A 27,500-nucleotide genomic window follows, 5' to 3' on the forward strand; every position below is an offset into this window, starting at 1 on the left:
CAAAACAGATCAGGCATTACCTGAGATGATCTCCTGATAATCATCCACTAATCCTGATCCTGGGATACGAGCCAAAGTCATCAGTATAAACAGACTGAACATCCACCCATTCTTAATGAGTTATCATACTGTCACCTGATCCAGGTGAGAAGATCATCACCCCATTAAAAAAAAACTTTATTAAACTAATAGACTTTATCGGAAACACCTGCTACAGTACCTTGTGCTTCTTTCACTCACTGATGGCCACTTTATTGGAAACACCTGCTACAGTACCTTGTGCTTCTTTCACTCACTGATGGCCACTTTATTGGAAACACCTGCTACAGTACCTTGTGCTTCTTCTACTCACTGATGGCCACTTTATTGGAAACACCTACTACAGTACCTTGTGCTTCTTCCACTCACTGATGGCCACTTTATTGGAAACACCTACTACTACAGTACCTTGTGCTTCTTTCACTCACTGATGGCCACTTTATTGGAAACACCTACTAAACAGCACCTTGTGCTTCCACTGACTTGCCATATTATTAGGAACACCTACTAACATTCAGTTTAGTGAGTCCCTCTGTCTCTTTTTTCTTTTTTTTTCTTTCCCTCTTTCAGTCATATGGCACCATCATGGACCACACACACACACACACACACACACACACAGATCTCCTGCTGCTCAGCTGCCCTGGTGTCTTGTCCGCATAAATTGGAGTGTGTGTGTCTTAAAAAGCTGATAGGTCTAAATCCATAAAGACCCCCCTCCTTCCACACACACACACACACACACACACACGCTCCACAGCCCCCCTGCCCGCCCTGCTGGGGGCTGTAGAACATTGTGGTGTAATGATTTGTGGCATGTGGTGCAAACATTCAGGTGTGTTCAGCTGAATACAATCCAGAAAACACCTCACTGTCCTCCATCCTTTAGAACATGAAGCTCTTTATTCTAATTATTCAGTAACTAATGGGATTTATTCAGTGAACATTTTCATTTATTTACTGTATAGTTTAAACAATAGATAAACTACATTCAAATAGATTTAATAACTAATGTTAATTAATATCCCCAATTAATTACTACATGTGAATATCTTCACTGTTATGTTGGGAGGCTTATAAGTACAAGTGGATTATAAGTATTGAGAAAATGAGAAAAGTGTACATTTATTTTGGTATCGAGCTGCAAAAAAGGAAAGTAATTTGACTTTGTACAACGTGTCAGATGTGCACACCTTTCTCACATTAACGCTGATGTTACACAAGGATAAGGATGAGAACGAGGATGAGAATGAAAATGAAGATGAGGATGTGATTAAAAATGGTAGAAATTGTATTTTTCTTGGCTTCTCTGTCTTTTTCAGTGTTTCCTTTGAGTTTGAGCTGCGGGATGTTTTTAATCTCGCTTTTAATCTGTTTAATTGACCTCAACTTCACCAGTAAACAACAAACAAGAACGTTCAGACCAAAAAACAGGACAAGTCAAAACTAAGACTGTAGTCTTGAATGTGCAAGTTAAGATCTATAATTAAAGCGTAAATTAGAGTTTACGCCAAAACCAAGACTTTGTAATATTAAAGTCTCACACTTTATAGTCTAGTTCAAGTGAAAACCAAGATTTTGCTAGTAGTTCTCAAGGTTAAGTCAAGATTAAGTCCTGCGTTGTGTCTGTTGATGCTAAAACGATGTTTTGTGCAGCCATAGCTGACATTGGTACTGATGTTAAGTTGCTACAAACTTGGATATGGATGAAGGAGAGGATGAGGATGGTAGGGATGGTATTTCTCTTGGCTTCTCTGCCTTTTTTTCAGGGAGTTTCCTTTGACTTTGAGCCGTGGGATGTTTTTTATTGGAAGGTGGGATGAAGTGCACCTCTGCTCGGGGTATAGACCATGTCTTAAAGCCATTAGAGATCAGGTCCAGACCAAAAATATCTGTACCCTTAGCATATCTGAATCAAAACGTCAAAACTATTACTGTAGTCTTAAATGTCTTGTTAAAAGTTAAGATCTATAATTAAAGCATCTGAGTTTACACCAAAACTAAGACTTTGCAGTATTAAAGTCTCAGACTTTGTAGTCTAGTTCTCAAGGTTAAGTCAAGATTAAGTCCTGCGTTGTGTCTATAATGTGTATATTGCAATGTTGATGCTAAAACGATGTTTTGTGCAGCCATAGCTGACATTGGTACTGATGTTAAGTTGCTACAAACTTGGATATGGATGAAGGAGAGGATGAGGATGGTAGGGATGGTATTTCTCTTGGCTTCTCTGCCTTTTTTTCAGGGAGTTTCCTTTGACTTTGAGCCGTGGGATGTTTTTTATTGGGCGACGGGCTGAAGTGCACCTCTGGGCGTCCTTTACCTGCGGGCTCGGATCAAGGCGGCTTTTATATGCTGGAGAACGATGGCTGGAGAGTGGCGTATTATTCACAATTCGTCGCTCTGACCTTCAGATTATCTTCACACTTAATGAGAGTTTCGCTCACTCTCTTTTTCTTTCTCTCTGTGTGTGTCTTTAACTCTCTCTCGCTCTCTCGTTCACCACTTCTGAGCCTCGTCTGTCTGTCTGCTGGATTTTTATGTATTTATTTTATTTTATTTTAGCATGGCTAAGCGATGTAGCGCTCTCTTCAGAGGGACTGTGTGGATCGTGGGTTGAATACAGCGCTGGTGTAAAACGTGGGGGGTCTGACCGGCTCTGGTTTTTACAGGCCGGTGGTGAGGGAGGGAGGGATGGAGGGATGGGGGGGTGCTATAAAAATGGAGGGGTGGTGCGTAGCGCCGCTTTATGGTGCCTCTTCATCCGGATCCGGCGATACAGCCACAGCTGGAAGCGGAGGCTCAGGCTGAGCATCAATTACACCTGTAGTTACGGCTCGCTCTCGCCGGACCCGCCGGAGCTTTAACTGCCCTCAGCTGCACACTCTATTTCCTTTAACCTACCTCACACACACACACACACACACACACACACAGTCTAGCCATGCCTCATAAAAGACTGAACTAATGCCGCTCTTACAGCTCGGGGTTAATCCACTAAAGTCTAGTGTTTAAAGCTAATAACACACTATAACTAAAATAAATTACTTATTTAATTATAATCTGATTAACTGACCTCAACTTCATCATAACCTTACAGTACCTTTAATACCAGAGCTGGAGTCTACACCATGACTTAGAACCATTAAAGAGCAGATCCTGACCAAGAACAGGACTTTTAGTATGTCTCAGTCGAGACCAAGACTGTAGATTTGGAGTCTCAGAAGTTGGAGTTGTCAAGTTTAAGTCAAGACCAGTTCTTTTTTGTAGTTGTGTCCAGGTACCGTATTTTTCTGACTTTAAGGCGCACTTAAAATCCTTTCATTTTCCCAAAAAACGACAGCATAATATAATTCATGCGCTTTATGTATGAACTCTAATATCCCTCTATAAGGGTGAGTTTTCAATGAAGTTTCTCCAGCACTAAGGCTGGGTGCAGCAGCATTAGCATTAGCCACTAATTGCAGCTCTAGCTCTTTTGGCGTTTAGAGGCCAGTATATTGGACTGTAGTCTGTGTGTTTACCGTGTTAAAACAAGCTACGTGTTAAAATCTATCTATCTATCTATCTATCTGTCTGTCTGTCTGTCTGTCTGTCTGTCTATGTATACTTTGTAGTAGTTGTGTCCAAATCGGAACTAATGCTAGTAATCAAGTTCAAGCCAATACCAAGACATTGTAGTAGTCTAAGACTTTGTAGTACGACATTTCATGTCAAGACCAAGACTTCAATTAAGTTCTGGTCAAAAATGAAGACTTTGTGGTATTCAAGTCCAGTCAAAAAAACAAGATGTTGTAGTTCTAGACCAAGCCTTTTGGGCAGCCGCATCCAGGTCAAGACCAGTACTCTCTAGACACACCCTCCAAGATGCCCTATTTATAACATTTTTATAGTTTTGCCATACTCTGCACTTATAGTTCATTTATTGTGCACTGTTTACATTTTTACAATTTGCACTGTTAATTATTATATTATTATTAACTGCGTACTTACACTTCCTGTATAGCCAACATCATTCGTCTTTTCAATATGCAGAGCAACTGGGGTTTATTGTTGTTTTTTTAACTGTGTTAACTGCACTACCTCCATTACACACACACTACAAAATACTCTACTTTTATACTTTATACTTTATTTTAGTATTTTTACTGTATTTTTTATCTGTATCATATTATCTTATCCTTTTTTGGTAACTCCTGTGTACTGTGTATACCTGCTGCTACTGGATGTCCAGGATTTCCTTCTGGGATCAATAAAGTATCCATCTATCCATCCAAGTAAAAGATGAGGATAATTAGAACTCAGCTCCAAGATAAGACTAAGATTTTGTAGTACTTCATACCAACTCAAGACCGAAACTTTCTATAAAGTCACGTCTAAGACCTTGTAATTTCAAGTCCAAGTCAAGACAAGCTCTTTCTTTCTCTTTCAAGATTTTTGAAGTAGTAAAAAGAGTGACTTGTTTTGTAGTCATCAAGTTCAGATTCAAGATTCAAAGATTTAAAGAGTTTATTGTCATGTGCACAGTAAGAAACAAGTTTCCTCGTGCAATGAAATTCTTTCGTTGCTCCTCGACAAGTATGCAGCATAAAGATAAAAGTAGAAAATATACAATAAACTAACTAAATAAAAGTATTAAAGTGGTGTTAAATTTACATCCAGGATGGAAATATGTATAGATAACATAATAATGTGTTATGAATATTATTTACAAGTAAGTACATGATTATCTACAGCAGTGAAATATAAAAAAAGTGTAAAAAGTTTAGTATACACATTTTTCCACTAATGGACCACACTAATAATTGGTCTCTTTTTTTGGTTCTTTTTTCTGCAGGAGAACCCGTACATGTGCAACAACGAATGCGATGCAACCACGGAGGAGCTAGCCCACCCTCCGGAGCTCATGTTCGACTTCGAGGGCCGCAACCCCACCACGTTCTGGCAGTCCTCGTCCTGGAAGAAGTACCCCAAGCCGCTTGTCGTGAACATCACGCTGTCCTGGAACAAAACCATCGAGCTGACGGACGACATCGTGATCACGTTCGAGTCAGGCCGGCCGGAGCAGATGGTCTTGGAGAAGTCTCTGGACTACGGGCGGACATGGCAGCCCTATCAGTTCTACGCCACGGACTGCCTGGACGCTTTCACCATGGAGCCCAAGACGGTGCAGGACCTGTCCCAGTTCACCCTGCTGGACATCATCTGCACCGAGGATTACTCCCGCGGCTACGTCTGGAAGTACGACAAGACCGTACGCTTCGAGATCAAAGAGCGCTTCGCTCTGTTCGCCGGCCCCCGGCTGCACAACATGGCCTCGCTTTACGGCCAACTGGACACCACCAAAAACCTGAGGGACTTCTTCACCATCACAGACCTGCGGATCCGCCTCCTCAGACCGGCCACCGGAGCTACCATGGTGGACGAAGGAAACCTGAGCAGATACTTCTACGCCATCTCGGACATCAAGGTTCACGGCAGGTAAGATGCCTTTTTAGACTTCTTCAGAATGATTTGTTAGCCTGGGATCATGTGGGAGGGGTCCTTCTCAGTAGCCTATTGGTCACATATCTTGTCTAACGAATCTAACAAAGCTTTATGATAATGAGATATCAAAAAAAAAATCAAAGGCATTGTTTTCTGAAATTTTATCTCAAATCTGGTAGTGCTGTTGATTTATTGTAGTTGATTCCGAACCAAGGCCACGATGTTGTAGTAGTCAAGTCTGAATAAAGACCAAAACTGGACAATATTGGACTTCAAATCAAGTCAAAACGATTGTAGTAAAATCCAAGTCAAGTTCGAGAGTTTTCAGAAGTCAAGTCTAAGTCTTTGTAGTGTTCAAGTCCAAGTCAAGACCCAAGTATCTGTAGTAAAGCTAAAATCAGGACCACTTCTTTGTAGTAAAGTCCAAGTCAAGTTTAAGAGATTGTAGAGCTGTCCAAGTCAAGTACAAGAGTTTCAAGATGTCAAGTCTATGTCTTTGTAGTAAAGTCCAAGTCAGGACCAAGTATCTGTAGTAAAGTCAAAGTCCTTGTAGTAAAGACCAAACCTTTGCATTAATCTCCAAGTCAAGACCAAGTCTTTTAAGACTTTTAAGAAGTCGAGTATTTGTACTAAAGTTTAAGTCATCACGTGACTTTGTCCAAGTCAAGTTCCGATTCAAGAGTTTCAATAACTTAAGCCTAAATCTCTGTAGTTAAGTCCAATTCAAAACTAAGTCTCTGTAGTTAAGGCCAAGTCAAGACTAAGTCAAGTCTTTGTAGTGAAGTCCAAGTCAAGTTCCAATTCAAGAGTTTGGTCCCACTTTATAATAAGTGTCCTTAAGTACTTTGTAGTTACATGGTAACAATCCATGTAACTACAGTGTAACTACTGATGAAGTACACATTGTTACAGATTAACTACAGAGGATTGTTACCATGTAACTACAAAGTACTTAAGGACACTTATTATAAAGTGGGACCAAAAGTTTCAATAAGTTAAGCCTAAATCTCTGTAGTGAAGTCCAATTCAAGACTAAATCTCTGTAGTTAAGTCTAAGTCAAGACTAAGTCTTTGCAGTAAAGTCCAGGCCAAGACCAAGACTTTGTAGTAAAGTCCAAGTCAAGACTAAGTTTTGTTGTAAAGTACAAGTCAAGTTTGAGTTTCAAAAAGACTCAGACTTTGTAGTAATGTTTTTGTAGTAAAGTCCAAGTCAAGACTAAGTTTTGTTGTAAAGTACAAGTCAAGTTTGAGTTTCAAAAAGACTCAGACTTTGTAGTAATGTTTTTGTTGTAAAGTCCAAGTAAAGTTCAAGTCACGACCAATTCTTTGTAGTAAAGTCCAAGCCTAGGCTAAGTATCTTTAGTAAAATCCAAGTCAAGACCAAGTCTTTGTAGTAAAGTCCATTTCAAGTTTTAAGAAGTCAGGTCTGAGTCTTCGTACTAAAGTTTAAGTCATCAAGTCTTTGTAGTGAAGTCCAAGTCAAGACAAAGTTTTGTTGTAAAGTACAAGTCAAGTTTGAGTTTCAAAAAGACTCAGACTTTGTAGTAATGTTTTTGTAGTAAAGTCCAAGTAAAGTTCAAGTCACGACCAATTCTTTGTAGTAAAGTCCAAGCCTAGGCTAAGTATCTTTAGTAAAATCCAATTCAAGAAGTCTTTGTAGTAAAATCCAAGTCAAGTTCAAGAGTTTTAAGAAGTCAAGACTGAGTCTCTGTAGTAAAGTCCATGTCAAAACCAAGTTTTTTGTAATAAAGTCCAGGTCAAGACCAAAACTTTGTATTAAACTCTAAGTTGAGACCATAGACTGTGTATAGCTGGACAGAGCATCGTCTCTCAAAAGTGAAGTCACCACAGGTCGGGCGCCCCCTGCTGTTCGGTTTCAGAAAGCTGTATAACCCCACCCATCCCCATAGGTTTCCATGGCAAACAGAACAACTTTCAATCACGTTTTTTCCCAATATACTGTAATTCTACCTCCTTTATTTAAATGTAACAGCTAGTGTAACCTCTGCTTATATTGTCTAATTTTTATATCCCCACAGAATTCGTTTTTTTAGAAGGTTATTCAGCTCTATTCAAAAAAGGTGTGGTTATTGTAAAAGGGCTGGTTATGGGCGGGACCAATAACAGACCGTCAGATCCGCTCTGCAGCCTGTGACCTCGAGGCAGCCCTCAGGGGCGGGGTTATTTAAATGAGCAGGCTGTCTCTCCACAGTCTTTCTCCCTCCTCTGGTCTCTACTGCGCAGAATCGGGATCGCCAACATGGCGGAAGATTTTGGCTTCATTTTCATTGAATGAATGGGAACGGCGACACGACATCCATCTTTTTTTACAGTCTCTGGTTGAGACTAAGTCTTTTCAGTAGAAGTTAAATTCCGAGGAGAATCTGTTTTATTCGTTCTGTTTCGGGATGCTCCTGTATTTGAAGGAGAGTCAGATTGTGTTTGAGAGGCAGAATTTGACACAACACCTGGAAAAGCAACTTTCTGAACTGAGTCTTTTTATAAAAACCAATCAATAAATGAAGTATAGGGAGTGATGATGATGCCAGGATGAATGAAAGTTATTTAGTGCACAGTGTGAAACCAAAGATAAGCAAAGATACACTAAAAGATGTGAAAATGGAATCCCAGTTTTAACAGTGCATTTATTTTCTTCCATGTTTCCACCATGTTTCCACCATGTTTCCACCATGTTTCCATCATGTTTCCACCATGTTTCCACCATGTTTCCACCATGTTTCCATCATGTTTCCACCATGTTTCCATCATGTTTCCATCATGTTTCCACCATGTTTCCATCATGTTTCCACCATGTTTCCACCATGTTTCCACCATGTTTCCATCATGTTTCCACCATGTTTCCACCACAGATTTGACAAGGTTTACTCAAAACAACCTGGATAGCTGGGCTAGAAAAACGCTGTAGAGCTCAGAAGAGTCGCTGCAGCTTGTTGGTGGAAGTCCTAAAAATAAACAAAAACAAGACGAATGGTGGTGAATAAAAGTGCAGAGAAAAGAGAGCAGAGACCAGCAGAGTCAAAAAAAAAATATATATACATTATATGGGCAAAAGTGTTGGTACTCATGACCCTTTGTTGAATGGATATATATTGTGTGTTATTACAGTGTTAGTGGTGTATAGTTGGTTATAATGATGGTGTAACAGTGTGTAGAGGTGTGGTTATGTATTATTATGGTGTTGAATGTGGGTAGTTGTGTGTTATTACAGTGTAAGTGGTGTGTAGTTGTGTATTATTACTTTATTACCGAAAAAAATGTGTAATGAAGAATTTTCCACCTTAACACCTGAGAACAAATAATATATATATATATATATATATATATATATATATATATATATATATATATATATATATATATATATATATAAAATCGGTACCATTTCAAAATAAGACTACCTTTATAAATGGTTTACAATTAGTTTATTAATGGTTACTAATCAGGTTGTAAATGCCTTAAAAATCATTAATAATCAGTTATAACACCTACATAGAAAGGGCAACAATGACCTGTTTTTTGCCAAATAGTGAACCCACAGCCGTCTATATTGTTGCTCTTTCTATGTATGTGTTATAACTGATTATTAATGATTTTAAGGCATTTACAACCTAATTAGTAACCATTAATAAACTAATTGTAAACCATTTATAAACCCTTTATAAAGGTAGTCTTATTTTAAAGTGGTACCCAAAAATCTATTTTAAATATTAACATTTTTTGCAAATAAAGAATTAGAGCACTAATGAACAGAAGTCCCGAGAGGCTGGAGACATTTATAAATCCCAGAAGGCCGTTCTGTAATGATGCAGATGACGGGTGAATGACACTTCTGATCAATAAATCGATTGATTAGCTTATTGATATGCAGACTGGATAGAAACACACAAACACTGCTGTTTATTTACAGAGCTGATACAGCCCATCTGTTCACACACACACACACACACACACACTATATACATACTATACACACACACACACTATACACACACACTATATACATACTATACACACACACACTATACACACACACACTATACACACACACACACTATACACACACACTATATACATACTATACACACACACACACACACACTATACACACACACACTATACATACTATACACACACACACTATACACACACACACTATACACACACACACACTATACACACACACTATATACATACTATACACACACACACACACACTATACACACACACACTATACATACTATACACACACACACTATACACACACACTATACACACACACACACTATACACACACACACTATACATACTATACACACACACACTATACACACACACTATATACATACTATACACACACACACTATACACACACACTATATACATACTATACACACACACACTATACACACACACTATATACATACTATACACACACACACTATACACACACACACACTATACACACACACTATATACATACTATACACACACACACACACACTATACACACACACTATATACATACTATACACACACACACACACACTATACACACACACTATATACATACTATACACACACACACTATACACACACACTATATACATACTATACACACACACACTATACACACACACTATATACATACTATACACACACACTATACACACACACACACACACTATACACACACACACACTATACACACACACACACTATACACACGCACACTATACACACACACTATATACATACTATACACACACACACACTATACACACGCACACACACACACACTATATACATACTATACACACACACACTATACACACACACACACTATACACACACACTATATACATACTATACACACACACTATACACACACACTATATACATACTATACACACACACACACTATACACACACACTATACACACACACTATATACATACTATACACACACACACTATACACACACACACACTATACACACACACTATATACATACTATACACACACACTATACACACACACTATATACATACTATACACACACACTATACACACACACACACGCATATACACACACGCACACACACACACTATACACACACACACTATACACACACACTATATACATACTATACACACACACACTATACACACACACTATATACATACTATACACACACACACTATACACACACTATACACACACACACACACGCATATACACACACGCACACACACACACACACACACTATACACACACACTATATACATACTATACACACACACACTATACACACACACTATATACATACTATACACACACACACTATACACACACACTATATACATACTATACACACACACACACACACTATACACACACACACTATACACACACACTATATACATACTATACACACACACACTATACACACACACACTATACACACACACTATATACATACTATACACACACACACTATACACACACACTATATACATACTATACACACACACACACACACTATACACACACACACTATACACACACACTATATACATACTATACACACACACACTATACACACACACACTATACACACACACTATATACATACTATACACACACACACTATACACACACACACTATACACACACTATACACACACACACTATACACACACTATATACATACTATACACACACACTATACACACACACTATATACATACTATACACACACACACTATACACACACACTATACACACACACACGCATATACACACACACACTATACACACACACTATATACATACTATACACACACACACACACTATACACACACACACTATACACACACACTATATACATACTATACACACACACACACACTATACACACACACACTATACACACACACTATATACATACTATACACACACACACACACTATACACACACACACTATACACACACACTATATACATACTATACACACACACTATATATATACTATACACACACACTATATACATACTATACACACACGCACACTATACACACACGCACACACACACGCATATACACACACGCACACACACACACACACACTATATACATACTATACACACACACACTATACACACACACTATACACACACACTATATACATACTATATACACACACACACTATACACACACACAATATACACACACACTATACACACACACACACGCATATACACACACACTATATACATACTATACACGCACACTATACACACACGCACACACACTATATACATACTATACACACACACACTATACACACACACTATATACATACTATACACACACACACTATACACACACACTATATACATACTATACACACACACACACTATACACACACACTATACACACACACACACGCACACACACACACACACACACTACACACACACTGTATACACACACACTACATACACTATATGCACACAGTATACATACACACAGTATACACACACACACACAGTATACATATACACAGTATACACACATATTATACACACACACACACGATACACACACTAAATACACATTACACATACTATATGCACACAACCGCACACTAAACACACACACACACACTATAGGCATTACACACACTATAAACACACACGCAGCATACACACAATATACACACACACTGTATACGCACAATATACACACACTCAGTATACACATATATTATACACACACGCACACCAGACACACTAGATGCACACTACTTATAATATTAATACTAATATACACACACTATACACACACACACACACACACAATATACACACACAGTATACATGCACAGTATACACACTAGATACACACACTATTTAATCACACACAATATACACACACAATATACACACTAGATACAGACACTATGTATAATATTAATAATAATATACACACACTATACACACACACACACATACTACACACACACACACAATACATACACACTAAACACACTATACACACAATGACACACTATACACACACACACACACAATATACACACACAGTATACATGCACAGTATACACACTAGATACACACACTATTTACTCACACACAATATACACACACAGTATACACACTAGACACAGACACTATGTATAATATTAATACTAATATACACACACTATACACACACACATACTACACACACAGACACAATACATACACACTAAACACACTATACACACAATGACACACTATACACTACACACACACCTACATAGTGGCAAAAATCATTGTATTGAAGGTTAAGAAAATCACGCGCATACATGTGTGTGTGTGTGTGTGTGTGTGTGTGTGTGTGTGTGTGTGTGTGTGTGTGTCCTGTATAAAGGAAGTCCAGCAGGTCCTCAGATCTGCCCTGTTCTCCTCCAGTCTGAAACAAAAATAAGTGTATTCTATTCTATAAACTCAAGAACTGAACCCTGTTGTTGCTCCAGGAGGGGAATACAGTCTCCCAAAAGCAGTGTGTAAGACTGGTGGAGGAGAGCATCATGCAGTAACCAGCAAATATTAATTTCTCAATGAATAAATGAATAGGAACTAGTTTTCTTTGCATTATTTGAGGTCTGAAACACACACACACACACCTACCTAGTAGCAGGAATCATTGTATTGTGGGTTAAGAAGATTACGTGTGTGTGTGTGTGTGTGTGTGTGTGTGTGAAGTGTGTGTGTGTCCTGAATAAGGGGAGTCCAGCAGGCCCTCAGATCTGCCCTGTTCTCCTCCTCCAGTCTGAAACAAAGGGAAGAGTAAAGTAGGTCAGCGGAGGAGAAACGAGTGCTGTGGAATAAAAGGTCGAGAAGCAGAACCTCGTTCACACACACACACTACACACACTACATACACACACACTATACACACACACACGGAGCAGAGAGTTTAAGGTGCAGACGCTGTAAATTATTAATGCAGATTTCATTATTTTTAATTATAAATGCTGAAGAGAGAGTGGAGGAGCTGGACGGGCGGATCGATACGCTGCATTAGAAATCAGAACGGAGTGTGTGTGTGGAGTGTGTGTCGGTGTCGGTCTTTCATTTTGAATAGTTCAGGCCCTATTGTAGCGACCTATAGACGAGCCCTCAACCACAGAGCGCCATGCAGCTTTATGTAGGGCGTGTAGGGAGAGTTTAATAGTGTTATACAGTGTTTAAGTGTGTTTAAGGGTGTTACAGAGCATTTAAGAGTGTTGTAGAGAGTTGTAGAGTGTTTAAGAGTATTTAAGAGTGTTGTTGAGTGTCTTAAAGTGTTATAAGAGAGTTGTGAAGCATTGTAGAGTGTTGTAGACTTTTTTTTTTAAATGTTTAAAAGTTTGGTAGATCATTTAAGAGTGTTTAAGAGTGTTATAGAGCGTTTAAGAGAGTTCCAGAGTGTTTAAGAGCATTTAAGAGTGTGGTAGATCATTTAAGAGTGTTGCAGAGTGTTAAAGAGTGTTTAATTGTGTTGTAAAGCATTTAAGAGAATTGTATTGTTACAGAGCATTTAAGAATGTGTTGTAAAGTGTTTAAAAGTGTTTAAGAGAGTTTAAGAGAATTGTAGAGCGTTTATATGTGTTTAAGAGAGTTCTAGAGAGTTTTAGAGTGTTTAAGAGTGTTGTAGAGCATTTAAAAGTGTTTAAGATAGTTGTAGAGTGTTGTAGAATGTGTAAGAGTGTTGTAGAGTGATACAGAGCATTTAAGAATGTGTTGTAGAGTGTTTAAAAGTGTTTAAGAGATTTTAAGAGTTGTAGAGTGTTTAAGAGAATTGTAGAGCGTTTAAAAGGTTTAAGAGAGTTCTAGAGTGTTTCAGAGCATTTAAAAGTGTTGTAAAGTATTTAAGAGTGTTAAAGAGAGTTCAAGAGTGTTGTAGAGCATTTAAGAGCTTTTTAAGTGTTTAAGAGCATACTTTCCTTCTTTTATTTGCTTTTATTTTTGAATAGTTCAGACCCTATTTTAGTGATCTATAGGCGAGCCATCAAACACAGTGCACTGTACAGCTTGATTAAAGGCATATCAGTGAGTCTTTGCTATCGAAACAACGGGAAAAGTATACCTTGCACAGCTCGAAACGCAGAAAACGTGTACTAATTCTCTTAATTAATCATCACTGTGTTTTGGGTGTAATGTAAAATAAACCATTCAGAGTGTCTCTTGTTCATCATTGTCTTTAAGAACAAGGTGAGCTCTGACTTTGGCGGATTGCTATTGTAACGGTGCAGCTACCTGGACGTGTCCAACAAACGCTTCTCAATGTTATTTTAGTTACTATTCTGTTTATTGTTGATGTAAAAGTTGGGTTTGTGCTGCTTTGTGTTCATGTGTGTGTAATGAATAAGGGTGTTTGTCTGTTGGGAATGCACCCGTGTTACCAAGATAGCGATGAACGTCTGACTGTTGGCGTCTGTCTAGGTTTTAATCAGTCCATGTAGCACCTGTGTTTTTTTCTGATACCAAGATAAACAAGCAAAACTCCAGAAATGTACCTGAACACACCTCATTTCCAGAACACCACGCCCATCAGTGTAGATACATTCAGAAGCTCTGCTGCTGTTCAAACAATGCAGGTAAAAGGAATGAAAACCGACTGTTGGTGGGGTGTAAGATAGCAATGAACATGTTGTTCTCCTCTCAGATAATTAGTTTTTAAAACATTTTAAGGAGTCAGGTATCTGTGAAACTTTTGATGGACGGCGTACAGCCCGAGCGTCTCCAGCTCTCCTGCTCAGACTCACATATGGTGCTCTACAGGAGCAGGGTGGCTAACGTCTACATGACTGACATCTTCCCCCATTCGCCAAGCAGCTCTAATTCCAGCTCTACACGCTGCTGCTGGTGATGTTTGATGATCTGAATTTATTCATAATGAGGAATATGTGAGGGGAACCAGAGCACAGCAGTTGCTCTGCTTGTTTCAGTGTTTAAGAGCGTTTAATTCTACGTTCACATTATCAGGCTGAAGTGACTCAAATCTGATTTTTTTTTTGCTCAATTGCACTTTCATATTTGGTCCTAAATCTGATACATATGTGATCCATGGACACGCAACAAGAATGTGAACATTCAAATCTGAATTCATGCATCTTTTTCCTTTTACGCATTAGCATTAGCGCTACATTCTTCTCTCTCGTACCCACTATGCATCTCTTGGTGCAGCTGTGCTATATCTGCTATAGCTGCAAAAAAAAAAACAGCAAAAGCAAACCACCTGGCCTTTTTTCACTTCCTGTACCTGAGCATGAACTTCAGACCAGCTGTTTCCTGTTTCTCCACTCCAGCAAAAGATGCTCCACATGAGCTGCTAACTCATCCATTTCTCTATATAAAGCTACGAGTCTCTCGTCTCTCTAATATGAGGGTTTTTCTTATTATTTGTAAACGCTTAGTAATCTCTCACAGAGTTTCATCCACAACATATCAGTGCTGTAACAGTAGTGAAGCATCTGAATAAACTGAGGTTAATATATGAAATGAAATAACCTAATCTCAATACAAAACCTAATCCTAATCTCAACCTCAGCCGTAATCCTAATCTCAACCTTAACCCTAAATCTAATGCTAATCTCAACCTTAACCCAAAACCTAAACCTAACCTCAACCTTTACCCAAAATCTAATCCTAATCTCAACCCTAACCCTAAATATAGTCTCAACCTCAACCCAAAACCTAATATCAATCCTAGTCTCAACAAAATCCTAATCTCAACCTCCAAGCAAGACCTAATCATAATCTCAACCTCAACCCAAAACTTAATACTAATCCTAGTCTCAATCAAATCCTAATCCTAATCTCAACCTCCAAGCAAAACCTAATCCTAATCTCAACCTCAACCCAAAACCTCATCCTAATCCTACTCTCAACCCAAAACATAATCCTAGCCTCAATCTCAAACCAAAGCCTAATTCTAATCTCAACCTTAACCTAAAACCTAATGCTAATTTCAATGCAAAACCTAATTTAAAAAAACTCAACCTAAACCTAATTATAATCTCAACGTCAACCAAAAACCTCATCCTAACCTTAAACTCAACCAAAGATCTAATACTAACCATCATCCTGAAATAATCCTAGCCTTAATCCAATGCTCAAAACTTAATCCTAATCTCAACCTTAACCCTAAATCTAATCCTAGTCTCAACCTCAACCCAAAACCTAATCATAGTCTCAACCCAAAACCCAATCTCAACCCAAACCTAATACAAATCCTAGTCTCAACCAAAGATCTAATACTAACCATCATCCTGGAGTAATCGTAGCCTTAATCCAATGCTCAAAACTTAATTCTAATCTCAACCTCAACCCAAAACCTAATCCTAATCTCAACCTGGCCTAAACCTAGCCCTAACCCAAAACCTAATTTTATTCTCAACCTCAACCCAAAACCTAATCTCAACCTCAACCCAAAAACTAAACCTATTCTCAAACTCAACCCAAATCCTAATCCTAACCATCATCCTGTACTAATCCTAGCCTCAGTCCAAAGCTTGATTCTTATCTCAGTCTTAACCCAAAACCTAATTCCAATCTCAACCTGGACTAACCCTAGCCTTAATCCAAAATCTAATTCTAAAGTTAACCCTAACCCAAATCCTAATCTCAACCTGCAGTAATCCTAGCGCCAACCCAAAACCTAATCTTAATCTCAACCTAACCCAAAACCAAAATCTAATCTCAAACTGGACTAATCCTAGCCTTAATTCAAAACCGAATCCTAGTCTCAACCTCTACTCAAAACCTAATCCTAATTCTAATCTTAATCTCAACCCAAAACCTAATTCTAACCATCACTCAGGACTAATCCTAGCCTGAATACAAGACCTTACCTCATCCTAAACCAAAACCTGATCTTAACCATAACCCCAAATCTAACCCTAACCATCATTCTGGACTAGTTTTAGCTTCAACCCAAAAACTAATTCTAATCTCAACCTGGACTATTCCTAGTCCAAATCTCAACCTTAATCCAAAACCTAATCCTAAAATTAACCTAATGCTGAACCCTAATACTAACTACTACTATTAGCCGTCATCCTGGACCAATCTCAGACTCAACCCAAAACCTTATCCTAATCTTAACCTGGACTAACCCTAGCCCCAATCCAAAACCTAATCCTATTCTCAACTTTAACCCAAATCCTAATCCTAATCTTAACCTGGACTAACCCTAGCCCCAATGCAAAACCTAATCCTAATCTCGACCTTAACCCAAATCATAATCCTAATCTTAACCTGGACTAACCCTAGCCCCAATCCAAAACCTAATCCTAATCTCAACCTTAACCCTAATCCTAATCATATTCTTAACATGGGCAAACCCTAGCACCAATCCAAAACCTAATCCTAATCATAACCTTAACCCAAATCCTAATCCTAATCTCAACCTTAACCCAAAACCTAATCCTAATCTTAACCTGGACTAACCCTAGGTTTAATCCAAAACCTAATCCTAATCTCAACCTTAACCCAAATCCTAATCCTAATCTTAACCTGGACTAACCCTAGCCCCAATACAAAACCTAATCCTAATCTCAACCTTAACCCTCATCCTAATCCTATTCTTAACCTATTCTTAAGACTAATCCTAGCCTTGACCCAAAACAAAATACTAGTCTCAGCTCCACCATAAACCTGTGTTGTGATGGTATGATAATGCTTACTGGTCTGACAGAGTTCATTTTGGATTAGGATTAGGATTAGGATTAGAAGAGCTCTAGTCTGAAGAGCTGAATCTGAGAGTAGTGAGGAGGATTCAGGTTGGGAAAGCAGCAGGTAATCAACCTTGAGGAAATAATCAGTAGGTGTGAATGGAGATTGGACGACGTGAGGAATGCTTTTCATACCTGCGGCAGCTTGTGCTGGACGTGATGAAGTGATGACGGCTGTGTTCTGTGAAGCTGAGAAAGCTTGTGATGATGTGGTCAGTACTGCTGTAAAAACCGTCTGCAGTGAATTTTCTTGCAAATTTAATTAAAAATGCAACAAAAGCGGCGAGAGCACTGGATTCCTGCGGTCGAGGGCACTGACCTTCAGGGCAGCGTGAAAGAACACAACCATCACCAGGCTTAAAGCAGGAGGTGTTCAGTTTGTTACGGTATTGATTATCAGAGAGAAATTATGGGATTGGGCTACACCAATGGCGACATTCATGCCTAGGTTCCAATGATGTAGAAGAAAGTTCCTGAATTGGAGAAAAGACTGGAAAAGCCTTTAAAGCCATTGAGAACCAAACGATTAAATAAAAATCAGTTTCTTGGCTGCATTAAAGAACTCATCAAGGTTTTTGGGTCTTTTTGCCCAATTTTCTTTTCGCCAATTAACTAGCACATTCGTTAAGGCCTCCGTCTCACTCTCAGTCCTTACTTGCAATTATACCACAGTTAGTTCCAACCCTGCAATGTGATTGGCTGAGAGGTGTTCTATAAGTGATGTTATCAGCCGGTAATGCACTGTAACCGAAGCTCTCCATTGTATTATGTATGACTCCACCACATACAGGTAAACTAGCAACGATGCAGCGCTTACAAGCCAAATACAAACCAAATGTGATGTCATTATACACCACTAGGATCCGCTGGATCCCATAGAGGCACAGTGCAGAAATGCCTTGAGGTAGTGCAAGACAGAATGGGACAATAAGGTAGAGTGAGACAGAATGAGACAATGAGGTAGAGTGAAACAAAACAAGACAGAATGAGGTAGATTGAGACAGATCAGGACAGAATAAGATAGATTAAGGTAGAGCAAGACAGAATAGTACAGAATGAGGTAGAGTGTGACAAAACTAGACAGAGTGAGGTAGAGTGAGACAGATCAGGACAGAATGAGGTAGATTGAGACAGAGCAAGACAGAATAAGATAGAGTAAGACAAAATGAGACAGAGTGAGGTAGAGTGAGACAGATCAGGACAGACTGAGGTACAGCAAGACAGAATGGGACAGAATGAGGTAAATAAGTGTGAGTGAGACAGAGTGAGATAGAGTGAGACAAAATGAGACAGAACAAGACAGTCTGAGGTAGAGTAAGACAGAATGGGACAAAGTAAGGTAGTGCGAGACAGACTGGGACAGAGTGAGTTAAAGTAAGGTAGACTGAGACAGAGTGAGGTAGTGCGAAAAAGAACAGGACAGCTTGAGGTACAGTGAGACAAAACAGAACACAGTAAGGTAGAGTGAGAAAAAATGAGACAGAGTGAGGCACAGTGAGACAGATTAAGGTAGATGGAGGTAGTGCAAGACAGAACAGGACAGATTGAGGTACAGCAAGACAGAATAGGACAGAATGAGATAGAGTGAGACAGAACAAGACAGAGTGCTACAGAACGAGACAGAGTGAGGTAGACTGAGTTAAAGTAAGGTAGACTGAGGCAGAGTGAGGTAGTGCAAGACAGGACAGATTGAGGTACAGTGAGACAAAATGAAACAGAGTGAGGTACAGTGAGACAGATTAAGTTAGATTGAGGTAGAGCGAGACAGAACAGGACAGATTGAGGTACAGTAGCACAAAATAAAACAGTGAGGTACAGTGAGACAAAATGAGACAGAGTGAGGTACATTGAGACAGATTGATGTACAGTGAGAAGAATGAGACGGAGTGAGGTACATTGAGACAGATTAAGGTACAGTGAGACAAAATGAGACAGATTGAGATAGATAGAGGTAGAGCAAGACAAAATGAGCAGAGTGAGTTAAAGTAAGGTAGACTGAGACAGAACAGGACAGATTGAGGTACAGTAACACAAAATAAAACAGTGAGGTACAGTGAGACAAAATGATACAGAGTGAGATACATTGAGACAGATTGATGTACAGTGAGAAGAATGAGACAGAGTGAGGTACAGTGAGACAGATTAAGTTAGGTTGAGGTAGTGCGAGACAGAACAGGACAGATTGAGGGACAGTAACACAAAATAAAACAGTGAGGTACAGTGAGACAAAATGAGACAGAGTGAGGTACAGTGAAACAGATTGAGGTAGATAGAAGTAGAGCAAGACAAAATCAGCAGAGTGAGTTAAAGTAAGGTAGACTGAGACAGATTGAGCTACAGTGAGACAAAATGAGACAGAGTGAGGTACCTTGAGACAGATTGAGGTACAGTGAGAAGAATGAGAGATTTTAGGACTAATATAGAACTTTATTAATTGCGTTTCACATCAATATCTCGATACCCAACACCGTTATCACACATCACATATATTTTATTATCGTGAGATAATATAACAATAATTGTAAGTTAAAGGCTTTAATATAAGCCCTTGTCATTTGTTAAGTCTCCTAGTAGAACTTTCTCTGAATCTCTGGTATTATGAGAATGACGACTGTAGGAACACCTACTCTACCTTTACTAGAATAAAGACTGACGCATGGGATGACTTCTCTTACCACAATTTCTTTTACTGTCTATTGTCCAAAAGCAGAATTTTAAAAAGGTCAAATGTCAAGAATGATGATGAAAAGAAAGACAAGCTCTCTATTGCTCAGCTGAAATTCTTGGCTGGACGTCCTCCAGAATTGGCAGAAAGGTGCAAAAAGGCTTTTAACATCAAAAGTGCAATGACAAACTGCACCGCTAAAAACCATCTGGGGCTTTTAGAGGAAAATGGGCTGTAAGAACTTCCCGTTATTATTCTGCTGTTGGCCAGAGGATTGGGACCTTGCTGTATCTTGCATCAGACACCAATTACATCACCAACAAGGCCACCGTGAGGGTGAAGAAGTTACTCCAGTCATGCATGAGATATAGAGAGAAGCTCACGAGCCCTAAAGACCCAACTGAGGACCATGTGGTTTGTCTGTGGCTAAGATCATGAAAACAGCTGCTATTAGTTGAGAGAGATCCTGGACTGGTCTTGGTCCTGGCTATTTTTGAAAAAGGAGCCTGTGAACTGAATGCAAAGAAAGCCTCTGTGAATCTTGTTAAGATCATAAAAGAAGGGCTTACTAATGTATAAAGTATAAGTTCATTGAGCAGCTTCAATTTGAAACTGTGGAGGAACCACTTAAAGTGACGTGAGGAACCTTTGAAAAAAGGTTTTTAGAAAAGAAGGTTTTCTGAAGGTTCTTTGAAGCACCTCAAGCCTTATTGAACGTTAATCAAAAAACCTTGTTTTAAAATTAATTTCTAAGATTATGCACAACTGATGCATCAAACAGAAGCAGGAACAGCCGTTTTGTGAAAGCATAGTCAATAGGGCTGTACGATAAATTGTATTTTTTATCATTATCATGATATTATCCTGAGTTTATAGTGAGCTTTATTAATAAACACATCATAAGAGTTGCAATAGAATGAGGTAGATTGAATTAGCAAGACAGAACGGGACAGAATGAAATAGAGTGAGACAGAATGAGACAGAGTGAGGTAGAGTGCGACACAACAGGTCAAAGTGAGGTAGAGCGAGACAGAATGAGATAGATTGAGGTACAGTGAGACAAAATAAAACAGAGTGAAGTAGAGTGAGAAACAATGAGAGTGTAAGGGAGAGCGAGACAGAATGAGACAAGGTGAGGTAGCGTGAGACAGAGTGAGGTAAAGTGAGACAGAGCAGGACAAAGTGAGGTAGAGTGAGACAGAATGAAACAGAGTGAGGTAGTGCGAGACAGAGTAAGGTAGTGCGAGATAGATTGAGGTAGTGTGAGACATTACAGTAGATGGAGATAAAGTGAGACAGAATGAGAGCATGAGGTAGAGCGAGACAGAATGAGACAGTGTTAGTTTAAGTAAGGTAGACTTAGACAGAGTGAGGTATTCGGAGACAGAGTAAGGTAGTGTGAGACAGATTGAAGTGGTGGAGGTAAAGTGAGTCAGAATGAGACAGTGTGAGGTAGAGTGAGAACGATTGGGACAGAGTAAGTTAAAGTAGATGGAGACAGTGTAAGGTAGTGTGAGACAGATTGAAGTATATGGAGGTGAAGTAAGACAGAATGAGACAGTGTAAGAACGATTGAGACAGAGTGAGTTAAAGTAGACGGAGACAGTGTAAGGTAGTGTGAGATAGATTGAAGTAGATGGAGGCAAAGTGAGACAAAATGAGACAATGTAAGAACGTTTGGGACAGAGTGAGTTAAAGTAGATGGAGACAGAGTAAGGTAGTGTGAGACAGGTTGAGGTAGAGCAAGAGGGATAGAACAGGTAGAACAGAATGGGACAGGGTGAGGTACAATGAGACAAAATGAGACAGAGTGAGACTGAATGAGACAGAGAGAGGTACAGTGAGACAGACCGAGGTAGATTGAGGTACAGCGAGACAGAATGAGACAGTGTTAGTTTAAGTAAGGTAGACTGAGATAGAGTGAGGTAGAGCAAAACAGAACGGACAGATGTATAGTGAGGTATAGTGAGAACAAATGAGATGGAATAAGACAGAATGAGGTAGAGTGAGACTGAATGGGACAGAGTGAGGTAGAGTGACACTGAATGGGACAGAGTGAGGTATTGTGAGATTGAATGAGACAGAATGAGGTAGAGTGAGACCAAATGAGACAGAATGAGGTAGAGTGAGACCAAATGAGACAAAAAGAGGTAAAATGAGACAGAATGAGGTAGAGTGAGACCAAATGAGACATAAAGAGGTAAAATAAGACAGAATGGGACAGAGTGAGGTATTGTGAGACTGAATGAGACAAAATGAAGTAGAGTGAGACCAAGTGAGACAGGATGAGGTAGAATGAGACAGAACGAAAGTTTTTTTGCACTAATGTAGAACTTCATTTATTTAGTTTCACAGTAATATTATGATACACAGTACTGTTATTACACATCACACTAAGTATCCAGTGCATCCAGTGCATCATATACAGAACAGCAGCCAGAAACCTGAAAGAGTTTAAATGACCTTCTTTCTACTGGAGGAGTCTTCTTAACCCAATCACATCGCTCTACCTGAGGTTCAGAAAACAGGTGCATTTATCTCTGGATGAAATCAGAACCCTGAATAATACGTACTGTCGGGCTGGAGGGGTCTGAGATGCACCTCTGCAGGGTCCTTTTGAAGAGACATCAAAGTGAGTGAGTTCACCATTACCAGGGTCAACATCAGACGGCCAGCAGGGCGCGGTGCACGCTCGGAGATGTGGGAGATAACAAGGTCGTCAAATTTCACCGATTTAAAGGAGTCCTGCAGAGTCCTCAAAGAGGATCATTATCTCCACGATATTCTCACATCCTACAACAACAGGAACAAAAGAAACACTGGACAAGATAGTAGAGGGCACTGAGGAGGATAGACACTCTTTAGGGTAGAGGATTCTCTAGAGAGAGTTATGAGTTTGGTGAAGAAAGGTAAAGACATGATTGGTCCAGAAAAGTCAGCGGAGAGGTGGAGCCAGAACGGCTTCAAATGAAATGAAATGATGGTAGAGGATAAAGATGATCAAGAAGTTGAATATCTAGTGGAAGAGGACACGCTTTATGTATTAAAAGTATTGGTGTCAATCAATTAAATAATTTATTCCTTATATTAACAGCAATATCCTGTGATTAACTGCGATTAATCGCTCTTGTTCTTCTTAAGACACAAGTTTTTATAGTGGGTATTTAAATGTGAATAAAACAATTAGTGTAATAAATGTAAAATGCAATACTATTTTATGCTAGTATGTTTAAGGGGAAATAAAGCCAACAAGTCTTTTTCACGTTTTCACACCTATAGTTGTGTTATAGTTTCTATGGTGCGGATCAGTAGATGAGTATTCATTTATTTGGAGTGATTCTCCCTCTGTTTGGTTTGGTTTCACACAGGTATAAAAACACCTAAATGCACCAAAATGTGCACCAATAAACCACACGAGCACATCGTCTCCTCTGATTGGTCAGAGCTGTTTGACGCGGGAGCGAGAAAGGAAATATAATGAGAAGATTCTTTAAAAACACAGTGTTTTTTAAATGTGACGTGCTGCGCAGATTTGAGCAGTGAACGCAGCACATACCTCGCTCTTAGTGTGTAAACAGCACGGAGCAGCAGAGACAGCAGTTTCTTGTCTCTTAATAAAGTGTTTGAGAGCATCAGTTAAAGTAAAGTAGTGAAGAGGTAGAGTTACAGGTATACAGTGAATAGTGAATATTTGAGTAATGTTATAATCCAGGTTATGAGAGCAACAACTACTCAACTAAGTTAAGAAAAACTGATTTTAAGAAAAAATAAAGATCATTCAATCTGAAAAGCAGAATTTCAAAAACTTTGAAAGTATCCTCAAGGCAACCTCACTGCAAAGACCATCAAAAACTTCCTAATGATGAAACTGGCACTTATCAAGAGCGCCCCCAGGAAAGAAAGAGCAAGGGTCTTATTTTATCAAGATCTATAGTCTAGCCATTAACCATTGTGCATCATGCAACATGATTTAAGGTGTGTCTGTGTGTTTTTGCTATCGTAATGACGGTAAAAGTACACCTTGCACATTTCAAAATGTGCAATAGACATAATAGGAACTTTATCTCTTAATTAATTCTCTTAATTAATGGGTGTGGTTAATTTTGCGTGTAACATGAAATAATAAACCAATCAGAGTGCCACTCGCTCATGATTCCCTTTAAGAGCCAGGTGAGCTCTGACTTTGGCGGATTGCTATTTTAACGGCGCAGCTACCTGGACATGTCCAACGTGTATCTTCTCAGCAGAGGAAACTGAGCTGCTTGTTCATGTTCGTTTATTCTGTTTAATGTTAATGTAAAACTTGTGTTTGAGCGAAAGCATACACACAGCACACCTGTGTTGCCGAGATAGCAATGAACGTCTGACTGTTGGCGTCTGTCTAGGTTGTATTCAGTCAGTGGAGCTCCTGTGTTTTCTGTTACCAAGATAAACAAGCAAAACACTAGAAATGTACCTGAACACACCTCATTTCTAGAACACCACGCCCATCAGTGTAGGTATATTCAGAAGCTCTGCTGCTGTTTAAACCAGGCAGGTGAACAGTGTGAAAATAGATAGACTGTTGTCAGGGTGTAAGATAGCAATGAGCATCACAACGCACCTTGCACAGAGTGTAGAATAGAGCTCTGTATATTTTAAAAGGTAAATAAATGTTGTTTTAAAGTTAGTAAAGGAGTGGAGGGATTAATTTTAAATTCTCTCTCTCTGTCTCTCTCTCTCTCTCTCTCTCTCTCTGTAAGGGTAAGGGTATCTCTGAGACAGCAGCTGTGTAATATTAGAGTGAGCTGGAGGCTCTGAGCTCAGAGAGAGAGAGAGAGGCTGAACTGATACTGCACTGGGGAATCTGCTCTCGCTCGGCTCTAATGGCCTTTTAATGAAATTTGATTGACTTTTGACGGGCAGCCCTGCATTTATTTATTTATTTATTTTATAGCTCTGTTTTGGGGAAATGGTTCATATGGGGGATAGATGTGATTTAGGTTGTGGTTTTATTTTATATCTAAAGTTATTTCTGCTCTGGATTTCAGTAAATCTTCAGTATGAGTTCAGCTGTGCTTTAAAAACAGGAATATAAATAATTGTGTAATTTACATTTCAGCTCTTCCAAATAAATAACTATATATTAACTGTGTCATTCTTTTAGGTGAAATCTATTATTTACTTTACTTTTGTTTTATTTATTGTTTTAACCTATCTATCTATCTATCTATCTATCTATCTATCTATCTATCTATCTATCTATCTATCTATCTATCTGTTTGTTTGTCCATTCATCCATCCATCGACTGTATCTACACTGTAAAAAGTGTAGCCCTGCTCAAATTAAAAAAATTGATGTCCATTTGTTGCATCTAAACTATTTGACTTCACTCAATCTAAATAAAGTCAATTGTTACAACCTTATTATTTTATTTTGACATAAACCCTATTACTTCACTCGACCCAATATTAATTATTCACCTTGATCCAAGTTAAATTCTTTACATTTCAGTTTCGGAACCAAACTAATACATTTAAATTGAACCGAACTTAAAAAAAAAAACAGGGCAGCATATTCAGAAGTTCCAGAAGTTACTGTGGCGTGGAAGAGGACGGATTACCAGCGAGATTCGTTTCAGTGCTCTCTTGCTCTTTTTATTTTGCTCTGAGGAGGACACTAAGAGCTGGATTTACGTGGGATTCCACTTTTGAAAGTAAAACTACCTACAGCTCCAACGCAGCTAACCCCACTCCCACACACAGAAAACACACAAAGGGTGAGGCACAAAACAACCACATAACTGATAACTACATGAATAATACTAGAACAGTGATAATAAAACATGACATGAAACTCTGGGATAAACAGTAACATAAACACGCAGAAAAACACCCACTTCCCCCAACAGGGTGAGCTCCCATAATTCCTTCCGCCCCCCCTCCAGTCCCGACGCCACAATACCATAAGCATGCGTTGCTATCTCGCGAGCGCGTTCAGGCACTTTCTCCCTCTCTCATTCTCTCTCTCGCGAGCGCGTTCAGGCACTTTCTCCCTCTCTCCCTCAGTGCTCTGAAGCACTTCTCTACAACTTCTCCCGTGCTCCACAGTGCGCATGCGCAATTCATGTTTGATTCAAATTAAAAATATTACATCCTTATCTCTTTTCTTCGTGTATGATTTCAGTGGAACCAAAACATTTGGTTTATTTCCTTCAGAATTGTAATTAATTTAGTCTGAATCAAAATTGACACATCAAAATTCAAAAAGGTTGAGTTTCACAATAAAGTCAATAATTGTACTATGTGTTCAATCATATTTATTAGCTTGAATGAACAGCTCCATGCTTCACTTTTTACAGTGTATCCATCCATCAATCCATGTACCAATCTATCAATCTATCTATCTGTCTCTCTGCCTGTCCATACAACCATCCATCCATCTCTCTGTCTGACTGTCCATCTGTCCGTCCACCCATCTATCTATCTATTTATTGGTCTCTCTGTCTGTCTGTCCACATGAC

General features: G+C 39.0%; 1 protein-coding gene across 9 annotated transcripts in view; it reads left to right on the forward strand.

The window, feature by feature from the left end:
• ntng1a (netrin g1a) overlaps positions 1 to 27,500 on the forward strand; it is a 251,461-nt gene that overhangs the window by 114,571 nt on the left and 109,390 nt on the right. For all 9 annotated transcript variants that reach the window (XM_049480888.1, XM_049480893.1, XM_049480894.1 and 6 more), the window contains exon 3: positions 4,874 to 5,517. In XM_049480888.1, the coding sequence (XP_049336845.1) occupies positions 4,874 to 5,517 (644 nt within the window). The remainder of the gene's footprint in view (positions 1 to 4,873; positions 5,518 to 27,500) is intronic.

This window comes from Astyanax mexicanus, chromosome 6, assembly GCF_023375975.1.
Source record: "Astyanax mexicanus isolate ESR-SI-001 chromosome 6, AstMex3_surface, whole genome shotgun sequence".
In the NCBI taxonomy this organism is placed as follows: domain Eukaryota; kingdom Metazoa; phylum Chordata; class Actinopteri; order Characiformes; family Acestrorhamphidae; genus Astyanax; species Astyanax mexicanus.